The sequence below is a fragment of the Schistocerca nitens genome, chromosome 8 (genome assembly GCF_023898315.1).
Source record: "Schistocerca nitens isolate TAMUIC-IGC-003100 chromosome 8, iqSchNite1.1, whole genome shotgun sequence".
Lineage (NCBI taxonomy): Eukaryota > Metazoa > Arthropoda > Insecta > Orthoptera > Acrididae > Schistocerca > Schistocerca nitens.
The window spans coordinates 209,005,638-209,028,573 of record NC_064621.1 but is presented as its reverse complement, the minus strand read 5'-3'; the positions used below and the strand labels follow the sequence as shown (position 1 = coordinate 209,028,573).

The 22,936-nt window shown below is 45.9% G+C and overlaps 1 protein-coding gene across 1 annotated transcript in view; it reads right to left on the bottom strand.

Annotated features, from left to right (window-relative positions):
- Nucleotides 1–15,061: 15,061 nt before the first annotated feature.
- The window catches only part of LOC126199490 (lutropin-choriogonadotropic hormone receptor-like), an 877,483-nt gene continuing 869,608 nt past the window's right edge, over nt 15,062–22,936 (bottom strand). Inside the window, exons 19-20 of the mRNA XM_049936411.1 lie at nt 15,158–15,447; nt 15,062–15,084 (exon numbers count right to left, since the gene is read on the bottom strand). Coding sequence (XP_049792368.1) covers nt 15,062–15,084; nt 15,158–15,447 — 313 coding nt within the window. The remainder of the gene's footprint in view (nt 15,085–15,157; nt 15,448–22,936) is intronic.

Sequence of the window (22,936 nt, the reverse complement as noted above, 5' to 3'; positions counted from 1 at the left end):
TGTCGGTGCGGTCCCCTACGGCACTGCGTAGGATCCTACGGTCTTGGCGTGCATCCGTGCGTCGCTGCGGTCCGGTCCCAGGTCGACGGGCACGTGCACCTTCCGCCGACCACTGGCGACAACATCGATGTACTGTGGAGACCTCACGCCCCACGTGTTGAGTAATTCGGCGGTACGTCCACCCGGCCTCCCGCATGCCCACTATACGCCCTCGCTCAAAGTCCGTCAACTGCACATACGGTTCACGTCCACGCTGTCGCGGCATGCTACCAGTGTTAAAGACTGCGATGGAGCTCCGTATGCCACGGCAAACTGGCTGACACTGACGGCGGCGGTGCACAAATGCTGCGCAGCTAGCGCCATTCGACGGCCAACACCGCGGTTCCTGGTGTGTCCGCTGTGCCGTGCGTGTGATCATTGCTTGTACAGCCCTCTCGCAGTGTCCGGAGCAAGTATGGTGGGTCTGACACACCGGTGTCAATGTGTTCTTTTTTCCATTTCCAGGAGTGTATTAACAAAAATAATTTATTTATGCTCCCATAATGTTACGTTGAAACCAAAAATTAAAAATCTTAAATGGGAAAAAAGGTCTGAATGACTGAGAAATCTTGCTGAATATGAACAAAAATGCCACATTAATACCCCTCGAAGTGGAGAAACAGGGGATAAACTTTATGTAGTAGACACGAACATTCAGCTGCTCTTGTAAGTCTTATTTTATTTGAATCGATTTCAGTGTTACGCTACACCGTAGAAAGGCCCCTGTACGATACTAGGTCATCATAAGGATGTGGTGTAATTTGCTGGCCCATATGACGATGACAATGACTAATGCAATAAGACAACGGTAATTGCCATCGGAGCACCCACAGACAGAAATGTCTCTCTGTATTCCGAACCGGGACTCATCTGAGACGGCGATGTGGTGAAGGCCTGTATTCATCGCTGTGTCTGTTGGCGCCAGTGTCAGCGTGCCTTTTTCTGTTGACACGTCAAAGGAAGTCACAACAATGACGGCCATGATGACAATCTGCGGTGCTGCAGACGGCGTTGCACTGTCTGTATGGATAATTGTTGTGCTGCAGACAAATACGTTTCCTGACTTAAGGTACGTAACAAAGTGAACGAGCCCGCCTCACTGAACGAACAATACGTCTACTTCTCTGCCGCAACTCGCGTGGAAGCTGAGATACTGCAGGTTGTAACAAACGTGGGAAGTCGATGAACGTGAGAAAGCAATATCGCGAAACGATAAACTACAGTCTCAATAGGCCGCGCTCCTGTCGCTGTTGAATTTCGTCACATGCTGATAGGCATAGTGTTACATGCGGCGTAGCTAGGAACAAAAAAATAGTTTTATTTTATAGTGAAATTCTGTGTTAGTTTTTGGTCCCATTCAATGTTATTTTTTGCCACATTCGTGGCTATTTTTGGAAATTAGTTAATACTTTTGCAAATTCGTTATTATTTATTTGCCAAATTCAGTGTATTTTTTGTGAAATTCAGAATAATTTTTTTGGTAAATTCGGTCTTTTTTTCCACATTCAGTGTCATTTTGTGCCAAAGTAGATGTGGTTTTGCCAAATACAAGGTAATTTTTATGCCAAATTCGATGTTATTTTTTACCAAATTTAGTATTACACTCCTGGAAATGGAAAAAAGAACACATTGACACCGGTGTGTCAGACCCACCATACTTGCTCCGGACACTGCGAGAGGGCTGTACAAGTAATGATCACACGCACGGCACAGCGGACACACCAGGACCCGCGGTGTTGGCCGTCGAATGGCGCTAGCTGCGCAGCATTTGTGCACCGCCGCCGTCAGTGTCAGCCAGTTTGCCGTGGCATACGGAGCTCCATCGCAGTCTTTAACACTGGTAGCATGCCGCGACAGCGTGGACGTGAACCGTATGTGCAGTTGACGGACTTTGAGCGAGGGCGTATAGTGGGCATGCGGGAGGCCGGGTGGACGTACCGCCGAATTGCTCAACACGTGGGGCGTGAGGTCTCCACAGTACATCGATGTTGTCGCCAGTGGTCGGCGGAAGGTGCACGTGCCCGTCGACCTGGGACCGGACCGCAGCGACGCACGGATGCACGCCAAGACCGTAGGATCCTACGCAGTGCCGTAGGGGACCGCACCGACACTTCCCAGCAAATTAGGGACACTGTTGCTCCTGGGGTATCGGCGAGGACCATTCCCAACCGTCTCCATGAAGCTGGGCTACGGTCCCGCACACCGTTAGGCCATCTTCCGCTCACGCCCCAACATCGTGCAGCCCGCCTCCAGTGGTGTCGCGACAGGCGTGAATGGAGGGACGAATGGAGACGTGTCGTCTTCAGCGATGAGAGTCGCTTCTGCCTTGGTGCCAATGATGGTCGTATGCGTGTTTGGCGCCGTGCAGGTGAGCGCCACAATCAGGACTGCATACGACCGAGGCACACAGGGCCAACACCCGGCATCATGGTGTGGGGAGCGATCTCCTACACTGGCCGTACACCACTGGTGATCGTAGAGGGGACACTGAATAGTGCACGGTACATCCAAACCGTCATCGAAACCATCGTTCTACCATTCCTAGACCGGCAAGGGAACTTGCTGTTCCAACAGGACAATGCACGTCCGCATGTATCCCGTGCCACCCAACGTGCTCTAGAAGGTGTAAGTCAACTACCCTGGCCAGCAAGATCTCCGGATCTGTCCCCCATTGAGCATGTTTGGGACTGGATGAAGCGTCGTCTCACGCGGTCTGCACGTCCAGCACGAACGCTGGTCCAACTGAGGCGCCAGGTGGAAATGGCATGGCAAGCCGTTCCACAGGACTACATCCAGCATCTCTACGATCGTCTCCATGGGAGAATAGCAGCCTGCATTGCTGCGAAAGGTGGATATACACTGTACTAGTGCCGACATTGTGCATGCTCTGTTGCCTGTGTCTATGTGCCTGTGGTTCTGTCAGTGTGATCATGTGATGTATCTGACCCCAGGAATGTGTCAATAAAGTTTCCCCTTCCTGGGACAATGAATTCACGGTGTTCTTATTTCAATTTCCAGGAGTGTATTTTTACCCCATCTAGAGTAATTTTTTTCAAAAATTTTGTGTTACTTTTCCGCTAAGTTCGTTCTTATTTTTGCCCAATTCGTTGGTATTCTTTTTCCAAATGCGGCGGAATTTTTTGTCAAATTTGGTATATTTTCGTGCCAAGTTCGGTGTTTCCTTTTCGCCGTACTCGATGGTTTTCTTGCCAAATTCTGTTTTTAGCCGTATTCGGTTTTATTTTTATCCATATTCCTTGTTTTTTGTTGAACTCTATGTTATTTTTTGCCAAATTCGGTGTTTTTTTTATCAAAGTCGGTACCTACTTGACAAATTTTATGTTTTTTGGCAAATTAGACGTTTTTGCCAAATTTAATGCTTATTTTTCCAAGTTCGGTGTTTTTGGTCAAACTCAGTAGTTTTTGTTAATTCGATACTTTTTTTGGGAAATTACGTTTTATTTTTGCTCATTTCGGAGCTATTTTCGTCGGCACATGAAAGTTCGTTACGCAGCAAATGAACTGAAGATTATAAACGGACCTCATCCTTGAGGAGATTAGAAGAAAAAAATTCAGTTATAACATTCAGTATAGTTACGAATATTAGTAAACTATTATCCTCAGATTTATAACAATTTTATACGGCAAAATTACAGAGATCGAGATCTTTCGTAAAAAATCGTCGTTTTCGCGTTATTTCACTAAAAAAACCCTAATTTCATGTTATTTTTCGCACTATGGTTTTCGTGAAATTTTCCTGTCCCTAGGCATAACACGCTCTTCTCGTAAACAACCAATAATTGACTGAGATATCTCAATGAGAAACCAGTTATGCAGGCTTTCCTTACATACAGAATGTAGATGGCGTTACTTCTAGCTACTTTATGCGGCAGTGCTGAAGTGCTAATCATTGTCATATTGAAACATGTACTACACTTCGTGGCTACTCCAGTAACGTATATTCAGATTCTAAAGTTCTGCAAATACTATATTAGTGTTTATTACTGTATTAGTATTACTTTTATGTAAGACTTTATATTATAAGTGATACGTATAACAGACCATGACGACAACAAGATGAACCCTGACAAGGTAGAAAAATTCTGGGAAGACCTGGGAATCAGGCTGTTAAAAAAGTTCACAAGAACAACATAATAGTCTTGTTGGCAGACTTCAGCGCCCAACTGGGTAAGGAGATATCATTCCGAAAAGTTATCAGAAACTATCCAGCTCATAAGAGAACAAACACAAATGACTTGAGATTAGTATCATAATACCCAAACTTGGGAAAGTTTGAAACTGGTCATCTCATCTTCACATGTAGTTTTTAAGAAATCAAGAACATGTATGAATGCACGGTTTCGAGGCGATATGAACTAATAAAATTGCCTCGGGCTTCCAGCCGCATCAGGTGGTTAAAATCCCACGAGCTTTCGACCGAGCTCTCCCCGGTCATTGTCAAGTGGTAAGACTGACTGCTGTGTCGCCGTGGTCGCGTCGTTATATAGCCGAACTGCTGGCTGTGACGTCACTGGTGCTCTCTTCCTCGCCATATATAGTAATGTTTTCATCCCGCGTCCGTCGCGCCCGTTGTAACATCGCGATAGCCGGGTCCCAGGCTGTGCTGAGCTGCAAACCTCCGTCGTTGTTGCTGTTTTCAGAGGTTTTTATTTCAATAGCTTCTTTTATGACGCTATCCCAAAATCCCTTCGTCTTAATAACGACAGATGTTTCGTCGAATACAATTCGGTGTCTATTTTCTAAGGCGTGTTCTGCCACGGCTGATTTTTCTGGATAGCGTAGGCGTAAGCACCTCTCGTGTTCCTTCCGGCGTTGCTCCACGGTGCGTACTGTTTGGCCGACGACGTAACAGCCACACTGACATGGTATCTTGTACACTCCAGGCGTTCTAAGCCCTAGATCGACATTCATAGGCCTCATGAGCTGACGAATTTTTGCTGGGGGCCTGAACACCGATGAAATGTTGTATCTCTTCAGGAGCCGGCTAATCTTTCCCGACAGTGTACCACAGAAAGGCAAAAACACAAGTTTCTTGCTTTCTTCCTCGGTGGTGTTGTCTTCTCTGTTGGTGTGTCACACCAGGTATAGCCTGTGACACCTGACCGTGGCTGCACCCGTTTTCCTGGAAGACTTTTCGGAGGTGGCTCAGTTCTAGTGGAAGACTTTCAGCGTCTGAGACGACTTCCGCACGATGGACGAGGGTATGCAGAACGCCACGTTTTTGTGCCGGATGGTGGTGGCTGAGAGCGTGCAGAACACGAGCCGGCCAGAGTGGCCGTGCGGTTCTAGGCGCTGCAGTCTGGAGCCGAGCGACCGCTACGGTCGCAGGTTCGAATCCTGCCTCGGGCATGGATGTATGTGATGTCCTTAGGTTAGTTAGGTTTAATTAGTTCTAAGTTCTAGGCGACTGATGACCTCAGAAGTTAAGTCGCATAGTGCTCAGAGCCATTTGAACCATTTTTTGCAGATACCGATCTGTGTGTGTCGGTTTCCTGTAGACACTGGTCGTGAAAAACTGGAAGAATTTTTAGAATACCTGAACAGCATTCACGGCCACATGAAGTTCACGGTGGAAGTCGAGACGGATGGTGCATTGCGCTTCCTTGACGTCCTCGTTCGACGGAAAACCAATGGGCACCCCAGCCACAGTGCCTACAGGAAACCGACACACAGAGATCCTTTCCACATGAATCACCCGAGTACAAATGACAGCTCCGCCAATGCACCGCCCTTTAATACCTTGTGTACGCGATACTACCGCCCTCTGCATATTAGCTTTTTGTCATCTAAGTGTAACTCACAGATTGAACAAAGCAAACAAACATTTCAAGTGGTCTATTGCGTAATATTGGAGTAATATTTGAAGTGATTACAACAGTCATTAGTTATAAAGTAATTTGAATCAGCCATACTATTCAACAGTCTTAAAATAATAAGTGCTTAATCTTTGGTTAGCATTCCAGGTTTTACATGTTACAAAAAATGGCTCTGAGCACTATGCGACTTAACTTCTGAGGTCATCAGTCGCCTAGAACTTAGAACTAATTAAACCTAACTAACCTAAGGACATCACACACATCCATGCCCGAGGCAGGATTCGAACCTGCGACCGTAGCGGTCACGCGGTTCCAGACTGAAGCGCCTAGAATTGCACGGCCACACCGGCCGGCTTTTACATGTTACAAGACTATGTTAATTCATGTACGCTTTTGCTAATAAAGCATCTTTTTAAAGAATATAGGCTGCAGATTATTTTCCGTGATAATATTTTATGCTTGTTTATTCAGAACCATACAGATTTTACTCTTAGTCCTTAAAGTGAGGAAGTGTTTCATTGTTTTTTAAAGTGGTGTCCTACATTTAAGAGGAAATTTAATACTGTAGTGGAGGCTTGAATCCATGAAAAAGTTCACATGTAGATGTTAGTGAAGAAATTTACTTATGGTTTTGACATTTTGCACTAAAAACTGGAATTTCCTCCCTTGCTACAATTTATGTCCGATTTAGGCTGGAAACCGTGCTATTTCCTTTCAACAGCTGTTTTGTGTGACCTAACGAAAACGTTTTAAAGTCTGCACTTCTATATACTGTTTGTATTGTAATCGGCGTAGGTAGAACACAGTTTCTGATCACTCGCACTGGCGGTCACATAGAGACCAGTAGACCAGTGGAACAAACAGGTGGCTCCTGTCAGCCATAAGCCAAGCTAAGAGTGCAGTGAAAATCGTGTGTTCAAACAGCCCAGGAAGCGATCTGAATCGGAAATTATTTATGTGATAATAAATTTTTAATATACCACGTTTTAAGTCGAACTAGAAAGTGTAAATAACTTGTCCGCAGCTCGTGGTCGTGCGGTAGCGTTCTCGCTTCCCGCGCCCGGGTTCCCGGGTTCGATTCCCGGCGGGGTCAGGGATTTTCTCTGCCTCGTGATGGCTGGGTGTTGTGTGATGTCCTTAGGTTAGTTAGGTTTAAGTAGTTCTAAGTTCTAGGGTACTGATGACCATAGATGTTAAGTCCCATAGTGCCCAGAGCCATTTGTAAATAACTTCTCCTAGCTCCACAGAATTGGAATTTTTTAGCGGTGAAAATACGTGGGAAACTTCAAAAACGTGGAGCGCGTGAAGTACATAGTATTGATGCAAGTCACGGTACTTCCTCAATGATGCGTGTATGTTTCGTTCACCACCTAATGCATGTGCCCCACGTTTTTCGTTTTAAATCTTGCAAGTATTTTAGCAGCTATTAAAAATCCGCAATCACAAATTTGGGGTATTAAGAATCTGTATGGAGGAGAAACGATATTATACTTCTTAGTCCTATTTAAAAATGTAGAGTATTAGAAATTCATTGTTACTTAAGCAATTATATTGTGGTTTTCAGTCTTGTGTGAATGAAATTTTTCAATCGATTTCAAACATTTTGAGTAGTTTAGACATTTGGTAACTTTCAGGTTTATTTAAGTTTCTCTTTACCTGACTCAGTCAGTACATTGCTTCTTCCTACGTATAACTCGGGAAAGACCGTGAAGGTAAAAATTAGAGAGACTCAACATGACATGGTAGCTTACCAGCATGCGTTCTTGCTGTAAACCACTTCTGACTGGAACAGGAAAAGGGGCACATGAAAGTCGCCTAAAAAGCATCCTCTTCCATACATCAGACAAGAAAACTATGTTGAATGTTTCAAGTATCTGGCTCATCGATAAGTTTAAATATAAATTGCGAAATTTGTATCGAATAGACAGGCAGACAGACAAGAGAGTGAACTACGTAATAAAAACTTTCTAAAATGAGTACATAACAGATTTCGTTGAAATTATTCCAGGCATCCCTGAATTAAGCTTTTATATCACTCCTTTTCACTCCCACCATCAGCTGTGGAGGTGCTCGTACTCGTATTATTTTTCCAGGTTGCAATTGGTACGTGTACCCAGTTTGGTAGAAATTGCCTCAGGCATAACAGTGGTGCACCAATAAATCGAGTGGGTTGTGACAGTCTCTTTGTGCAGCATGTAATTTGCGCACAATGCGACCTTAGGGGCTGCGACGCAACCTGCTAAGCACAGCTATCGTGCAGGAAGTCCAAACTGACGGGCGATGCCCTACGTTATGCATTTTGCTCACCACCGTTTCACTCCGAACCCCTCCCCTACTGCAGGCAGCAATATGGCGTTATCACCCAGTTCTGAGCTAGGTTTAAATTCTGAAGTCTCCAGCTCACCACGAACAAAATATAAAGTCAATTAAAAGTCTATACCGAACAGACGTGCAAGAAAGAGACCTAATAAATAAAGACAAGTTTACCACTGTACTGTCAACGGCGCATATCGATGGTTTCAAATGGCTCAAACGGCTCTGAGCACTATGGGACTCAACTTCTAAGGTCATCAGTCCCCTAGAACTTAGAACTACTTAAACCTAACTAACCTAACGACATCACACACATCCATGCCCGAGGCAGGATTCGAACCTGCGACCGTAGCGGTCGCGCGGTTCCAGACTGTAGCACCTAGAACCGCTCGGCCACCATGGCCGGCTCGATGGTTTCACAGAATAGCGATAAATGCTGGACAAGCTCAAGACCACTCCATTAACAGACACTGCCGTGTCAATGGACAGTCGCAATGAAGGACGTAGCCAGGATTTTGACAAACGGGAGGTCCGATTTGTTAAAGAAAACCATTAGAAGTCTCATGTTTTTCACTTACTCTTAAAATTTCCGTAACGAACGACAAACCCATTTTATTGAACAATGACTCGGAGTTTTCACCAAGCGAAGATATAATCTCCTTACTTAGGACTATTTTATTTTGGCAAACCACTAACAAGCAGTCATGCTCCAATCTCAACCTCCAAAGTTATTTTACACTCTTCTTCTTTCAGTCTGGATTTGAGATGATTGAAGTGATCAGGAACGGACGAGCACTAATTTTTTGGGACACTGTGATTATTACAGACAGGGCTTTTGGAATAGAGAGTCTCCATTTTGATAAACTTCTCATACCGTTGCAACAACTTTTCTTTTCCATTCGAATAAAAGGTTTTCGGTTGTGCCCGCAACAAAGAATGTACCGCTTCTTTAACCTCATCACCACTTTCAAATCGTCGTCCGCCGGACAGCCTTCAGGGGTCCAAAAACCTGGTAATCCGAAGGAGCGAGATCATGGCTGTATGAGGAATGCAGTGCGACATGAAATCTCGATCTCCTAATGACGGTAGGAGTTGTAGCGGTGGTGTGAGGGCACGCGTCGTCGTAAAGGAGAAGAACGACTCTAGACAGAAGTCCTCTGCGACGGCTCTTTATTGCTGGCTTTAGCTCGTTATTCAACATGGCGCTGTACCGGCCACTGTTTACTGTTTCATCCCTTTGCTGATAGTGCTCCAAACTCGGTCTATTCGTATCCCAGAAGAGGGTCAAAAGGACCTTTCCGGCAGAGGGCTCGTATTTGAATTTCTTCTAGGCTGGAGAAGACGTGTGTCGCCATTCGGAAGACTGTCTTTCGCTTTCTGTTTCATAGTGATGCACCCAGGATTCGTCTTCTGTGACGTAGCGTGTCAGAAAGTTGCGTACTTCAGCCTCGTATGATGCCAGAAATGATGTGGCAACCTGAAAGCTCATCATCTTGTGTCTACCAGTGAGCATCGTGTACATAAAAGAGGGTATTTGAGAATCTCGCTAATACTGCTGGTATGAGCGGATCCAACACTGGTATTCAGTTCTCTGGCTGAAACTTCTACAGAAATACGCCGGATATCTCAAGAGTCACGGCGTTAGCGCGGCCTACAGTCTCGTCTACATCTGCATATACATGGATACTCTGCAAATCACATTTAAGTGCCTGGCAGAGGGTTCATCGAACCACCTTCACAATTCTCTATTATTCCAATCTCGTATAGCGCGCGGTAAGAACGAACACCTATATCTTTCCGTACGAGCTCTGATTTCCCTTATTTTATCGTGGTGATCGTTTCTCCATATGGAGGTCGGTGTCAACAAAATATTTTCGCATTCGAAGGAGAAAGTGAGTGATTGGAATTTCGTGAGAAGATTCCGTCGCAACCGAAAACGCCTTTCTTTTAATGATGCCCAGCCCAAATCCTGTATCATTTCTGTGACACACTCTCTCATATTTCGCGATAATACAAAACTTGCTGCCCTTCTTGGAACTTTTTCGATGTACTCCGTCAGTCCTATCTGGTAAGGATCCTACACCGCGCAGCAGTATTCTAAAAGAGGACGGACACGCGTAGTGTAGGCAGTCTCCTTAGTAGATCTGTTACATTTTCCAAGTGTCCTGCCAATAAAACGCAGTCTTTTGTTAGCCTTCCCCACCACATTTTTTATGTGCTCCTTCCAATTTAAGTTGTTTTAACGACCGTGCTGAGACGACCAGAGCTTTTCTCATCTGTGACTGACGTAGGCCCACTTTTAAAGGCATCAACCCCCTCGTACACCCTTATCTCACGATTGCAGCTATCTCCATACTTTTCCAACATCCTTCTATGGATTTGTCGAGGTTTCACGCCCTCCGAACAAACAAATCGTATTACTGGTAGCTGTTTTCTTACGGTGCTCACAGCTAGGAACGCGGCCATTTTGTTTCAACTGGCTTTCCTATTCAGCTTGTCATACCATCCGTCGGCGTATTTCGGAACTTTCTCAAAGGATGCATCTTCACTTCCCGAGAGTTTCAAATTCTTGACATGTTACATCTACATCTACATTTATACTCCGCAAGCCACCTAACATGTATGGCGGAGGGCACTTTACGTGCCACTGTCATTACCTCCCTTTCGTGTTCCAGTCGCGTATGGTTCGCGGGAAGAACGGCTGCCGGAAAGCCTCCGTGCGCGCTCGAATCTCTCTAATTTTATGTTCATGATCTCCTGGGGAGGTATAAGTACGGGGAAGCAATATATTCGATACCTCATCCAGAAACGAACCCTCTCGAAACCTGGACAGCAAGCTACACCGCGATGCAGGGCGCCTCTCTTGCAGAGTCTGCCACTTGAGTTTGCTAAACATCTCCGTAACGCTATCACGCTTACCAAATAACCCTGTGACGAAACGCGCAGCTCTTCTTTGGATCTTCTCTATCTCCTACGCCAACCCGACCTGGTACGGATCCCACACTGATGAGCAATACTCAAGTATAGGTCGAACGAGTGTTTTGTAAGCCACCTCCTTTGTTGATGGACTACATTTTCTAAGGACTCTCCCAATGAATCTCAATTTAGAACCCGCCTTACCAACAATTAATTTTATATGATCATTCCACTTCAAATCGTTCCGCACGCATACTCCCAGATATTTTACAGAAGTAACTGCTACCAGTGTTTGTTCCGCTATCATATAATCATACAGTAAAGGATCCTTCTTTCTATGTATTCGCAATACATTACATGTGTTTATGATAAGGGACAGTTGCCACTCCCTGCACCAAGTGCCTATCCGCTGTAGATTTTCCTGCATTTCACTGCAATTTTCTAATGCTGCAACTTCTCTGTATACTACAGCATCATCTGCGAAAAGCCGCATGGAACTTCCGACACTGTCTACCAGGTCATTTATAAACAGGGTGGTCCATTGATCGTGACCGGGCCAAATATCTCACGAAATAAGCGTCAAACGAAAAAACTACAAAGAACGAAACTTGTCTAGCTTGAAGGGAGAAACCAGATGGCGCTATGGTTGACCCGCTAAATGGCGCTGCCATAGGTCAAACGGATATCAACTGTGTTTTTCTAAATAGGAACCCCCATTTTTACTACATATTCGTGTAGTACGTAAAGAAATACGAATGATTTAGTTGGACCACTTTTTTCCCTTTGTGATAGATGGCGCGGTAATAGTCACAAACATATGGCTCACAATTTTAGACGAACAGTTGGTAACAGGTAGGTTTTTAAATTAAAATACAGAACGTAGGTACTTTTGAACATTTTATTTCGGTTGTTACAATATGATACATGTACCTTTGTGAACTTATCATTTCTGAGAACGCATGCTTTGACAGCGTGATTACCAGTAAACACCAAATTAATACAATAAATGCTCAAAATGATGTCCGTCAACCTCAATGCATTTGTCAATACGTGTAACGACATTCCTCTCATCAGCGAGTAGTTCGCCTTCCGTAATGTTCGCACATGCATTGACAATGCGCTAACGCATGTTGTCAGGCGTTGTTGGTGGATCACGATAGCAAATATCCTTCAACTTTCCCCACAGAAAAAAAAACCAGGGACGTAAGATCCGGTGAACGTGCGGGCCATGGTATGGTGCTTCGACGACCAACCCATCTGTCATGAAATATGCTATTCAATACCGCTTCAACCGCACGCGAGCTATGTGCCGGACATCCATCATGTTGGAAGTACATCGCCATTCTGTCATGCAGTGAAACATCTTGTAGTAACATCGTTAGAACATTACGTAGGAAATCAGCATACATTGCACCATTTAGATTGCCATCGATAAAATGGGGGCCAATTATCCTTCCTCCCATAATGCCGCACCATACATTAACCCGCCATGGTCACTGATGTTCCACTTGTCGCAGCCATCGTGGATTTTCCGTGGCCCAATAGTGCATATTATTCCGGTTTACGTTACCGCTGTTGGTGAATGACGCTTCGTCGCTAAATAGAACGCGTGCAAAAAATCTGTCATCGTCCCGTAATTTCTCTTGTGCCTAGTGCCAGAACTGTACACGACGTTCAAAGTCGTCGCCATGCAATTCCTGGTGCATAGAAATATGGTACGGGTGTAATCGGTGTTGATGTAGGATTCTCAACACCGACGTTTTTGAGATTCCCGATTCTCGCGCAATTTGTCTGCTACTGATGTGCGGATTAGCCGCGACAGCAGCTAAAACACGTTCTTGGGCATCATCATTTGTTGCAGGTCGTGGTTGACGTTTTACATGTGGCTGAACACTTCCTGTTTCCTTAAATAACGTAACTATCCGGTGAACGGTCCGGACACTTGGATGATGTCGTCCAGGATACCGAGCAACATACATAGCGCACGCCCGGTGAGCGTTTTGATCACAACAGCCATACATCAACACGGTATCGACCTTTTCCGCAGCTGGTAAACGGTCCATTTTAACACGGGTAATGTATCACGAAGCAACGTATAAGTACGTGATACCACGTACTTATACGTTTGTGACTATTACAGCGCCATCTATCACAAAGAGAAACAAGTAGTCCAACTAATTCATATTTCTTTACGTACTACACGAATATGTAATAAAAATGGGGGCTCCCATTTAAAAAACGCAGTTGATATCCGTTTGACCTATGGCAGCGCCATCTAGCGCGCCAACCATAGCGCCATCTGGTTTCTCCCTTCATGCTAGACGAGTTTCGTTCTTTGTAGTTTTTTCGTTTGATGCTTATTTCGTGAGGTATTTGGCCCGGTCACCCAGTATATTAGGAAAAGCAATGGTCTCATAACACTCCCCTATGGTACGCCATAGGTTACTTTAACGACTGTAGACGTCTCTCCATTGAGAACAACGTGCTGTGATCCGTTTGCTAAAAACTCTTCAATCCAGCCACACAGCTGGTCTGATATTCCGTAGGCTCTTACTTTGTTTATCAGGCGACAGTGCGGAACTGTATCGAACGCCTTCCGGAAGTCAAGGAAAATGGCATCTACCTGGGAGCCTGTATCTAATATTTTCTGGGTCTCGTGAACAAATAAAGCGAGTTGAGTCTCAGACGATCGCTGTTTCCGGAATCCATGTTGATTACTACAGAGTAGATTCTGGGTTTCCAGAAATGACATGATACGCGAGCAAAAAACATGTTCTAAAATTCTACAACAGATCGATGTCAGAGATATAGGCCTATAGTTTTGCGCATACCCTTCTTGAAAACTGGAACTACCTCTACTCTTTCCAATCATTTGGAACCTTCCGTTCCTCTAGAGACTTGCGGTACACGGCTGTTAGAAGGGGGGCAAGTTCTTTCGCGTACTCTGTAGAACATTACGTAGGAAATCAGCGTACATTGCACCATTTAGATTGCCACTGGCTGAACACTTCCTGTTTCCTTAAATAACGTAACTATCTGGCGAACGGTCAGGACAATTGGATGATGTCGTCCAGGATACCGAGTAGCATACATTGTAAGTAGTCTGTATAGGTTTTTTTTATTGGTAACGCCACGTAGCGCTCTGTATGAAAATCACTGGCTGTGCTGTGAGCAGTCTGTGGCTGGTTGGCATTGTTGTAATATTCGCTATTGTAGTGTTGGGCAGCTGGATGTTAACAGCGCGTAGCTTTGCGCAGGCGCCGACCGGTGTGGCCGTGCGGTTAAAGGCGCTTCAGTCTGGAACCGCGTGACCGCTACGGTCGCAGGTTCGAATCCTGCCTCGGGCATGGATGTGTGTGATGTCCTTAGGTTATTTAGGTTTAATTAGTTCTAAGTTCTAGGCGACTGATGACCTCAGAAGTTAAGTCGCATAGTGCTCAGAGCCATTTTTGCTTTGCGCAGGTGGAGGTGAGCCGCCAGCAGTGGTGGATGTGGGGAGTGAGATAGCGGAGTTTTGAGAGCGGATGATCTGGACAGAGACAGTAAATTTGTAAGACTGGATGTCATGAACTGATATATATATATATATATATATATATATATATATATATATATAATGACTTTTGAAGACTATTATGGTAAATACATTGTTTGTTCTTTATCAAAATCTTTCATTTGCTAACTATGCCTAACAGTAGTTAGTGCCTTCAGTAGTGTGAATCTTTGCTGGCAATAGTGGCGCTCGCTGTATTGCAGTAGTTCGAGTAACGAAGATTTTTGTGACGTAAGTGATTTGTGAAAGGTATAGGTTAATGTTAGTCAGGGTCGCAGCACAGTAATTAATTAATTTTTCTAAGGGGACGTTACAACATAGCACACGCCCGTTGGGCATTTTGATCACAATAGCCATACGTAGAATCTTACTTTGTTTATCAGGCGACAGTGCGGAACTGTATTTAATACTGGTAGTTTGCTGTTACTTTTTGAATTGCCATCGTAATAACTCAGAAGAGGGAGAGTGTCAGACGCGGAGCGGCAGCGTTGTGACTTACAGGGTGCGACGATGGAGGCAGCCGCCGCCGCCGCCGCGGCCGCCACGGCCGCCGCCTGTGCGTGCCGCGCGTCGCTGGAGGCGCTGGAGCGCGACAGCTTCCAGGTGCTGGTGCTCGCCGTCGTCGCCGAGCCGGACGAGTCGTTGCGCGAGCTGGACAGGTTCGAGTCCTGCGACGTCTTGCGCGTCACCAGCCACGACGAGGCGCGCCGCTTGGGGTCGAGCAGCCGCATCGGGATGCCGCAGTGGTGGTGCGGCGCCGCGTGCCGCCACGAGTCCGACCGCGAAGAGCTGCGAACGCCGAGAAAGCTGACGTCAGCGCACACAGTAGCAGCAACAGCAGGCAAGCGTTCATGCTGTAGCACCACTACACTGAGCAACTACTCCTTCTTTGGGGAAGGAGACCAGACAGCGAGGTCATCGGTCTCATCGGATTTCTTTCAGAGGAATCATCTCGGCATTCGCCTGGAGTGATTTAGGGAAATCACGGAAAACCTAAATCAGGATGGCCGGACGCGGGATTGAACCGTCGTCCTCCCGAATGCGAGTCCAGTGTCTAACCACTGCGCCACCTCGCTCGGTAACAGAATTAAAGGATCATTTTTTTTTCGAAACCCCGTAATTGCCCCCAATTGCGACGCCTAAGTTTGAAATTTGACTCAATGGTGCCTACAACCTTCGACTGTGATGGTGCAAACGCTCGGCGCCCTGCGACTTTACCATCGGGTTCGGAGATGCTTCAAACAGCTACGTGTCGATACATGCGAAAAAAGGCCAACGCTCGGAGGTTCATATTAGATGTAAGATCGCTTAATGTTGTCACATTGACACCAAATTTCATCACAATATTGTCTAAGCCACAGTGAACATGTCAGAAGAAGAGACGGTCCTAACCGCCCAACCTAAAAAATGGCTCTAAGCACTATGGGACTTAACATCACCGGCCGCTGCAGCCGAGCGGTTCTAGGTGCTTCAGTCCGGAACCATGAGGCTGCTACGGTCGCAGGTTCGAATCCTGCCTCGGGCATGGATGTGCGTGATGTCCTTAGGTTAGTTAGGTTTAAGTAGTTCTGAGTCTAGGGGACTGATGACCTCAGATGTTAAGTCCCATAGTGCTTAGAGCCATTTGAACTATTTTTGAACTTAACATCCGAGGTCATTATTCCCCTAGACTTAGAACTACTTAAACCTAAGTATCCTATGGACAGCACACAAATCCATGCTCGAGGCAGGATTCGAATCTGCGACCGTAGCAGCAGCACGGTTCCAGACTGAAGCGCCTGGAACCGCTCGGTCACAACGGCCGGACCGCCCATATTACCTACATGTCACTGTTTCTTTTGACATCTCTGCAATGGAGGTCAGAACCGTGACACTCAGCGTTGTAGTCACACGGTTTTCTTATGGGTGGTCAAGGAAAACGTTTCAGACACACGGCCGCTCGAACTGACACAAAATGACCTCAGGGGTGGCATAAAGGGCGCCAATTAAACCAACCGTTTCCCTGGTGGGTTGATTCCCTCACATTTCGCGGTTAAAAACGACAGTTTGCAGTGCGATGAGTGACAGATAGATGTTCTTGACAACATTAGACGCTGCTGACACCCTTTGTGCGATTCAACCCTCTCTAAAGACCTCGTGGGGCTGCAGCCCCAGTGAACGTCATCCAACCGCTTTGGAGTGTAGCGCGATCACAAAATGGGTTCAAATGGCTCTGAGCACTATGGGACTCAACATCTTAGGTCATAAGTTCCCTAGAACTTAGAACTACTTAAACCTAACTAACCTAAGGACATCACACACACCCATGCCCGAGGCAGGATTCGAACCTGCGACCGTAGCAGTCCCGCGGTTCCGGACCGCAGCGCCAGAACCGCTAGACCACCGCGGCCGGCCCACAAAATGGGTCAAATGGCTCTGAGCACTATGGGACATTACATCTGAGGTCATCAGTCCCCTAGAACTTAGAACTACTTAAGCCTAACTAACCTAAGGACATCACACACAGCCGGCAGACGTGGCCGAGCGGTTCTAGGCGCTTCAGTCTGGAACCGCGCGACCGTTACGGTCGCAGGTTCGAAACCTGCCTCGGGCATGGATGTGTGTGATGTCCTTAGGTTAGTTAGGTTTAAGTAGTTCTAAGTTCTATGGGACTGATGACCTCAGATATTAAGCCCCATAGTGCTCAGAGCCATTTGAACCATCACACACATCTATGCGCGAGGCAGGATTCGAACCTGCGACCGGAGCAGTCGCGCGGCTCCAGACTGAAGCGCCCAGAACCTCTCGGTCACCGCGGCCGGTGTGCGACCACAGTTCTTGCTCTGGTATACAGGATGGAACGCTAGGAACTGTTCAAAATCATTCCGAAGCAGCAACGGGTGTGTATGTGTTTTCAGCCCACCTGTATCGCACCCTCCTCTGGCATTATTATGCATGACTGCAAATCAGTTTGGCAACACCGACGCACTGATCTTGTGCATGTTAGAAATTTCAGAAATTTTGGTCGCAAATCTGCGGGGTGGCTCCACTAGCTCCTGAAGATTAAGCAACCGCCTCGAACTCCCTCTTGGTGCAGTTTTCCTACGTTTATACACTGGAGCAGCGGCCAGGCTGAATTGGTGTCGAAGTTTCTGACAGGTACGATCCCTATTCTGAATGTAAGGTCCGATCGGTCGCAAAATGGAAACCACCATGAAAGTAAAAAATGTTTGATTTGCAACAGTTAGCTGCACTTCCAGCTATTTCTCTACATAGTCGCCGCTCCGATTTAGACATTTCTCGTACATCTACATCTACATGACTACTCTGCAACTCACATTTAAGTGCTTGGCAGAGGGTTCGTCGAACCACAATCATACTATCTCTCTACCATTCCACTCACGAACAGCTCGCGGGAAAAACGAACACCTAAACCTTTCTGTTCCGTCTCTGATTTCTCTTATTTTATTTTGATGATCATTCCTACCTACGTAGGTTGGGCTCAACAAAATATTTTCGCATTCGGAAGAGAAAGTTGGTGACTGAAATTTCATAAATAGATCTCGCCGCGACGAAAAACGTCTTTGCTGTAATGACTTCCATCCCAATTCGCGTATCATATCTGCCACACTCTCTCCCCTATTACGTGATAATACAAAACGAGCTGCCCTTTTTTACACCCTTTCGATGTCGTCCGTCAATCCCACCTGATTAGGATCCCACACCGCGCAGCAATATTCTAACAGAGGACGAACGAGTGTAGTGTAAGCGGTCTCTTTAGTGGACTTGTTGCATCTTCTAAGTGTCCTGCCAATGAAACGCAACCTTTGGCTCGCCTTCCCGACAATATTATCTATGTGGTCTTTCGAACTGAAGTTGTTCGTAATTTTAACACCCAGGTACTTAGTTGAATTGACAGCCTTGAGAATTGTACTATTTATCGAGTAATCGAATTCCAACGGATTTCTTTTGGAACTCATGTGGATCACCTCACACTTTTCGATATTTAGCGTCAACTGCCACCTGCCACACCATACAGAAATCTTTTCTAAATCACTTTGCAACTGATACCGTCTTCGGATGACCTTACTAGACGGTAAATTACAGCATCATCTGCGAACAACCTAAGAGAACTGCTCAGATTGTCACCCAGGTCATTTATATAGATCAGGAACAGCAGAGGTTCCAGGACGCTTCCCTGGGGAACACCTGATATCACTTCAGTTTTACTCGATGATTTGCCGTCTATTACTACGAACTGCGACCTTCCTGACAGGAAATCACGAATCCAGTCGCACAACTGAGACGATTCCCCATAGGCCCGCAGCTTTATTAGAAGTCGCTTGTGAGGAACGGTGTCAAAAGCTTTCCGGAAATCTAGAAATACGGAATCAACTTGAGATCCCCTGTCGATAGCGGCCATTACTTCGTGCGAATAAGGAGCTAGCTGCGTTGCACAAGAACGATGTTTTCTGAAACCATGCTGATTACGTATCAATAGATCGTTCCCTTCGAGGTGATTCATAATGTTCGAATACAGTATATGCTCCAAAACCCTACTGCAATCCGACGTCAATCGTATAGGTCTGTAGTTCGATGGATTACTCCTACTACCCTTCTTAAACACTGGTGCGACCTGCGCAATTTTCCAATCTGCAGGTACAGATCTATCGGTGAGCGAGCGGTTGTATATGAGTGCTAAGTAGGGAGCTATTGTATCAGCGTAATCTGAAAGGAACCTAATCGGTATACAATCTGGACCTGAAGACTTGCCCGTATCAAGCGATTTGAGTTGCTTCGCAACCCCTAAGGTATCTACTTCTAAGAAACTCATGCTAGCAGCTGTTCGTGTTTCAAATTCTGGAATATTCCATTCATCTCATCGTAGCGTTGTACCAACTTCCCGACACCTTCGTCATAGAAGGAAGCCGCCTGTGCTTCTTGCCAATCCTCTACGATGGCCTACAGGTCGTTGTCTGTGCCAGAACGTTGTCTTCATAGCTAGTGGTTCATGTCAGCAGAGATGAAACTCAGGAAGAGTCAATTATGGGCTCTGTTGTGGGCGATCAAACACTTCCCATCGAAAGCGCTGCAGGAGCGTCTTCACTGCCCCTCCAGCGTGCGGCCGAGAATTGTCATGCAGAAGGAAACGTATGACAGTTATGTTTTGTGGGTTGCATGAATTCAGGCGAAATCTCACACCAGGCCCTCATACTTGGCCGGAGATACTATTGTTCTAAGCATCTTTACGTACTCACTGCGCGCTCTGAACCGAAAAGAGCGACGTGACGCGATCGACACACATACTAGAGACACTGCCCAACACATCTGTACAAAGCTTAATCGGATTGTCACTGTGGTTTCCATTCCGCGCCCCATCGGATCTCGCTTTACGAATAGCCCTCGTATATTAGTAACATGCTCAATAAATGTGGCGGTGTGTCACCGAAGGTGATGCCAAACTGGGGGTCCTAGAGGGCTCTTTGCCGTTTTATTGATGCACATATTAATGTTGCACTGCCAAGTGATCCCGCCACAGGATGGCGGAAAACAGAAGGGTTGATTGGTTCAAATGGCTCTAAGCACTATGGGACTTAACATCTGAGGTCATTAGTCCCCTAGACATAGAACTACTTAAACCTAACTAAACTAAGAACATCACACACATCCATGCCCGAGGCAGGATTCGAACGTGCGACCGTAGTAGCCGCGTCAGAAGGGTTGATAAAGCATATAAGTCCCCTTTGCTGATTCAGATCACGTTCAAACTTCTTGAATGGTTTTCAATGGTTCCTCGTGGTTCCAACCCGTACACTAGTTCAAAAATTATGGGCACGCTGTAGTGCGATCACATATAATTGAATGCAGCTACACAGCGTTCTTAGGAATGAATTAAAACGTCCGACGGCGTCAACAGTGTCAACCTTTGGTGTTATCGACCGCGACATGTGTGGGAACCAACGCCCCAGGAAAAGAGATGATTTCATGGTTTCAAATGGTTCAAATGGCTATGAGAACTATGGGACTTAATTTCTGAGGTCAACAGTCCCCTAGAACTTAGAACTACTTAAACCTAACCAACCTAAGGACATCACCCACTTCCATGCCCGAGGCAAGATTCGAACCTGCGACCGTAGCGGTCGCGAGGTTGCAGACTGTATCGCCTAGAACTGCTCGGCCACTCCGGCCGGCGTCATGGTTTCACTGATGCCCTTTATGCCACCCCCTTCCCCCTCTTGGCGCCTTTTCGAGTCGATTATGAGCGGCGGTGTGTCCGAAACGTTTTCCTCGGCCACCCATAACAAACCGTGTGATTTCAATTTCGGATGCGCGGTTCTGACCTGCATCGCAGAAACGTCAAAAGAGGGGTAAAATGACCGAGAGTGACGTCACAGGGTGCCACGCTTTTTCACCATTACAGAGGACGTTGTAGGCACCTTTGAGCCATATTTCAAAGTTATGCGTCGCAAAGGGAGGCAATTTCAGGATTTCGAAAAAGTGATCCTTTATTTCTCAGATTTTTGTCGGTTGGGATTAACTCCGTTTAAGTGAGGGTAGGGGAATGTCTCCAACTCGTGCACTGTCCGTGGGAAAATTAGTTGTGATTCCTGGTGTGTCTTGACCGAGTAAGGCAATCAGATTCGTCGCAACTTGCAAGGGGTTGTAAACTGACTACTTACAAAATATATGAATTAGACAGGGATAAAACAGATAAGACAAAGGTCATCAACAAAATATTAATATACCGGGCTATTATAAATAACTCGTTCGTTTCCAAAGACCAATATTTTCTAAAGTAATACATGTACACATGTGATAGAATCATGAATAGAACCATAAACTCACCAAGGTTGCATTTTACATTCTACAGATGTTCTGTGAGGCTACAGATGTACATGAAATACTGGCATTGCCAGAACTGTAGGCAAGGTTAAATAGCATGTAGTTCACATTCGGTATACCTTCTCTTCCTCCTCTTCACTTACATGGCTCGCCGTTGGCAATCGTACACCAAGATCTCAAAAGCTGCAAGTATGTCATTTTAAGGGATGGCAGTTCATCCATCACTACAGCCCTCCTATTCAGGTCCTCATAAAGTTAAACAGAAGTCACAGTACCTTGGGCATCAGCCTAAATGGTCGCATGTCCACAATTTCTGAACCAGATTAAAGACAGAATGGACTTTAGGCGATGACAAGACAACTCATGGAGAAGTACAGAAGGCAACTCAGACTTTTCTACAACAATCTACCACTGAAACCCAGGCAATACACTGACAGTGCCATCGGTAACACAGTCCCTTTTTGGCCGCTATCACTGATTACTGACACTTCACTGACTGGACTTTAGGCGGTGACAAGGCAACTCATGAAGTCCAACGGCAGTCACGTACGTTCCATACCTTCTGTAGCAACATGATGTCAACGGTCACCACAGCAAAACGGATGCGTTCCCTGAGCTGATTGCTGTTCTTGGCAGTGGGGTGACGTAAACACGGTCCCCAATGTACCCCTATAGTAGTGCTTGCCAGGCAGTATTACAAAATAACGACTACTACGAGAGTGCTTTGTTTGCGAGTGCTAGTATCCAATACGACGACAATATCCGTCTTATCTGACGGCTGTTTTTCACTGGATAAAATTTTTAGTTATTGTAGACTTTAATCTGAATAATCTGAATGTCTAAATTTGGCATGTGCGGCAGGTTCATCGATCAACAAAATAAAGTGACTCTGAAATTCTAGCCTTCCAGATAAGATCATGAAACATGAACATATATTTTGAATTAATCACAGTCGGATTTCCATTAGTATTTCTTAAATGCTTGAGCAATAAGAATCCGTAAATAATTCGCAGTTATAAATAAGTTCACACTGTCGATCCTTCTATGAATACCGAGCGAGGTGGCGCAGTGGTTACACGCTGGACTCGCATTCGGGAGGACGACGGTTCAATCCCGCGTCCGGCCATCCTGATTTAGGTTTTCCGTGATTTCCCTAAATCGCTCCAGGCAAATGCCGGGATGGTTCCTTTCAAAGGGCACGGCCGACTTCCTTCCCCGTCCTTCCCTAATCCGATGAGACCGATGACGTCGCAGTCTGGTCTCCTTCCCCAAAACAACCAACCAACCTTCTATGAATTTCACAGTTGCGTTGCCCTAGAATGCATTCCGCATAGCTATGGTCTCAGTGATAAGTTGAGCCTTTATCAGCGAGTAGAACGGATATGGCTATAGCGGTGTTTGAACTAGGGCGCAAACATCTCTGGAATGTCACTCGGTCGACAATTAAAGTTATGGA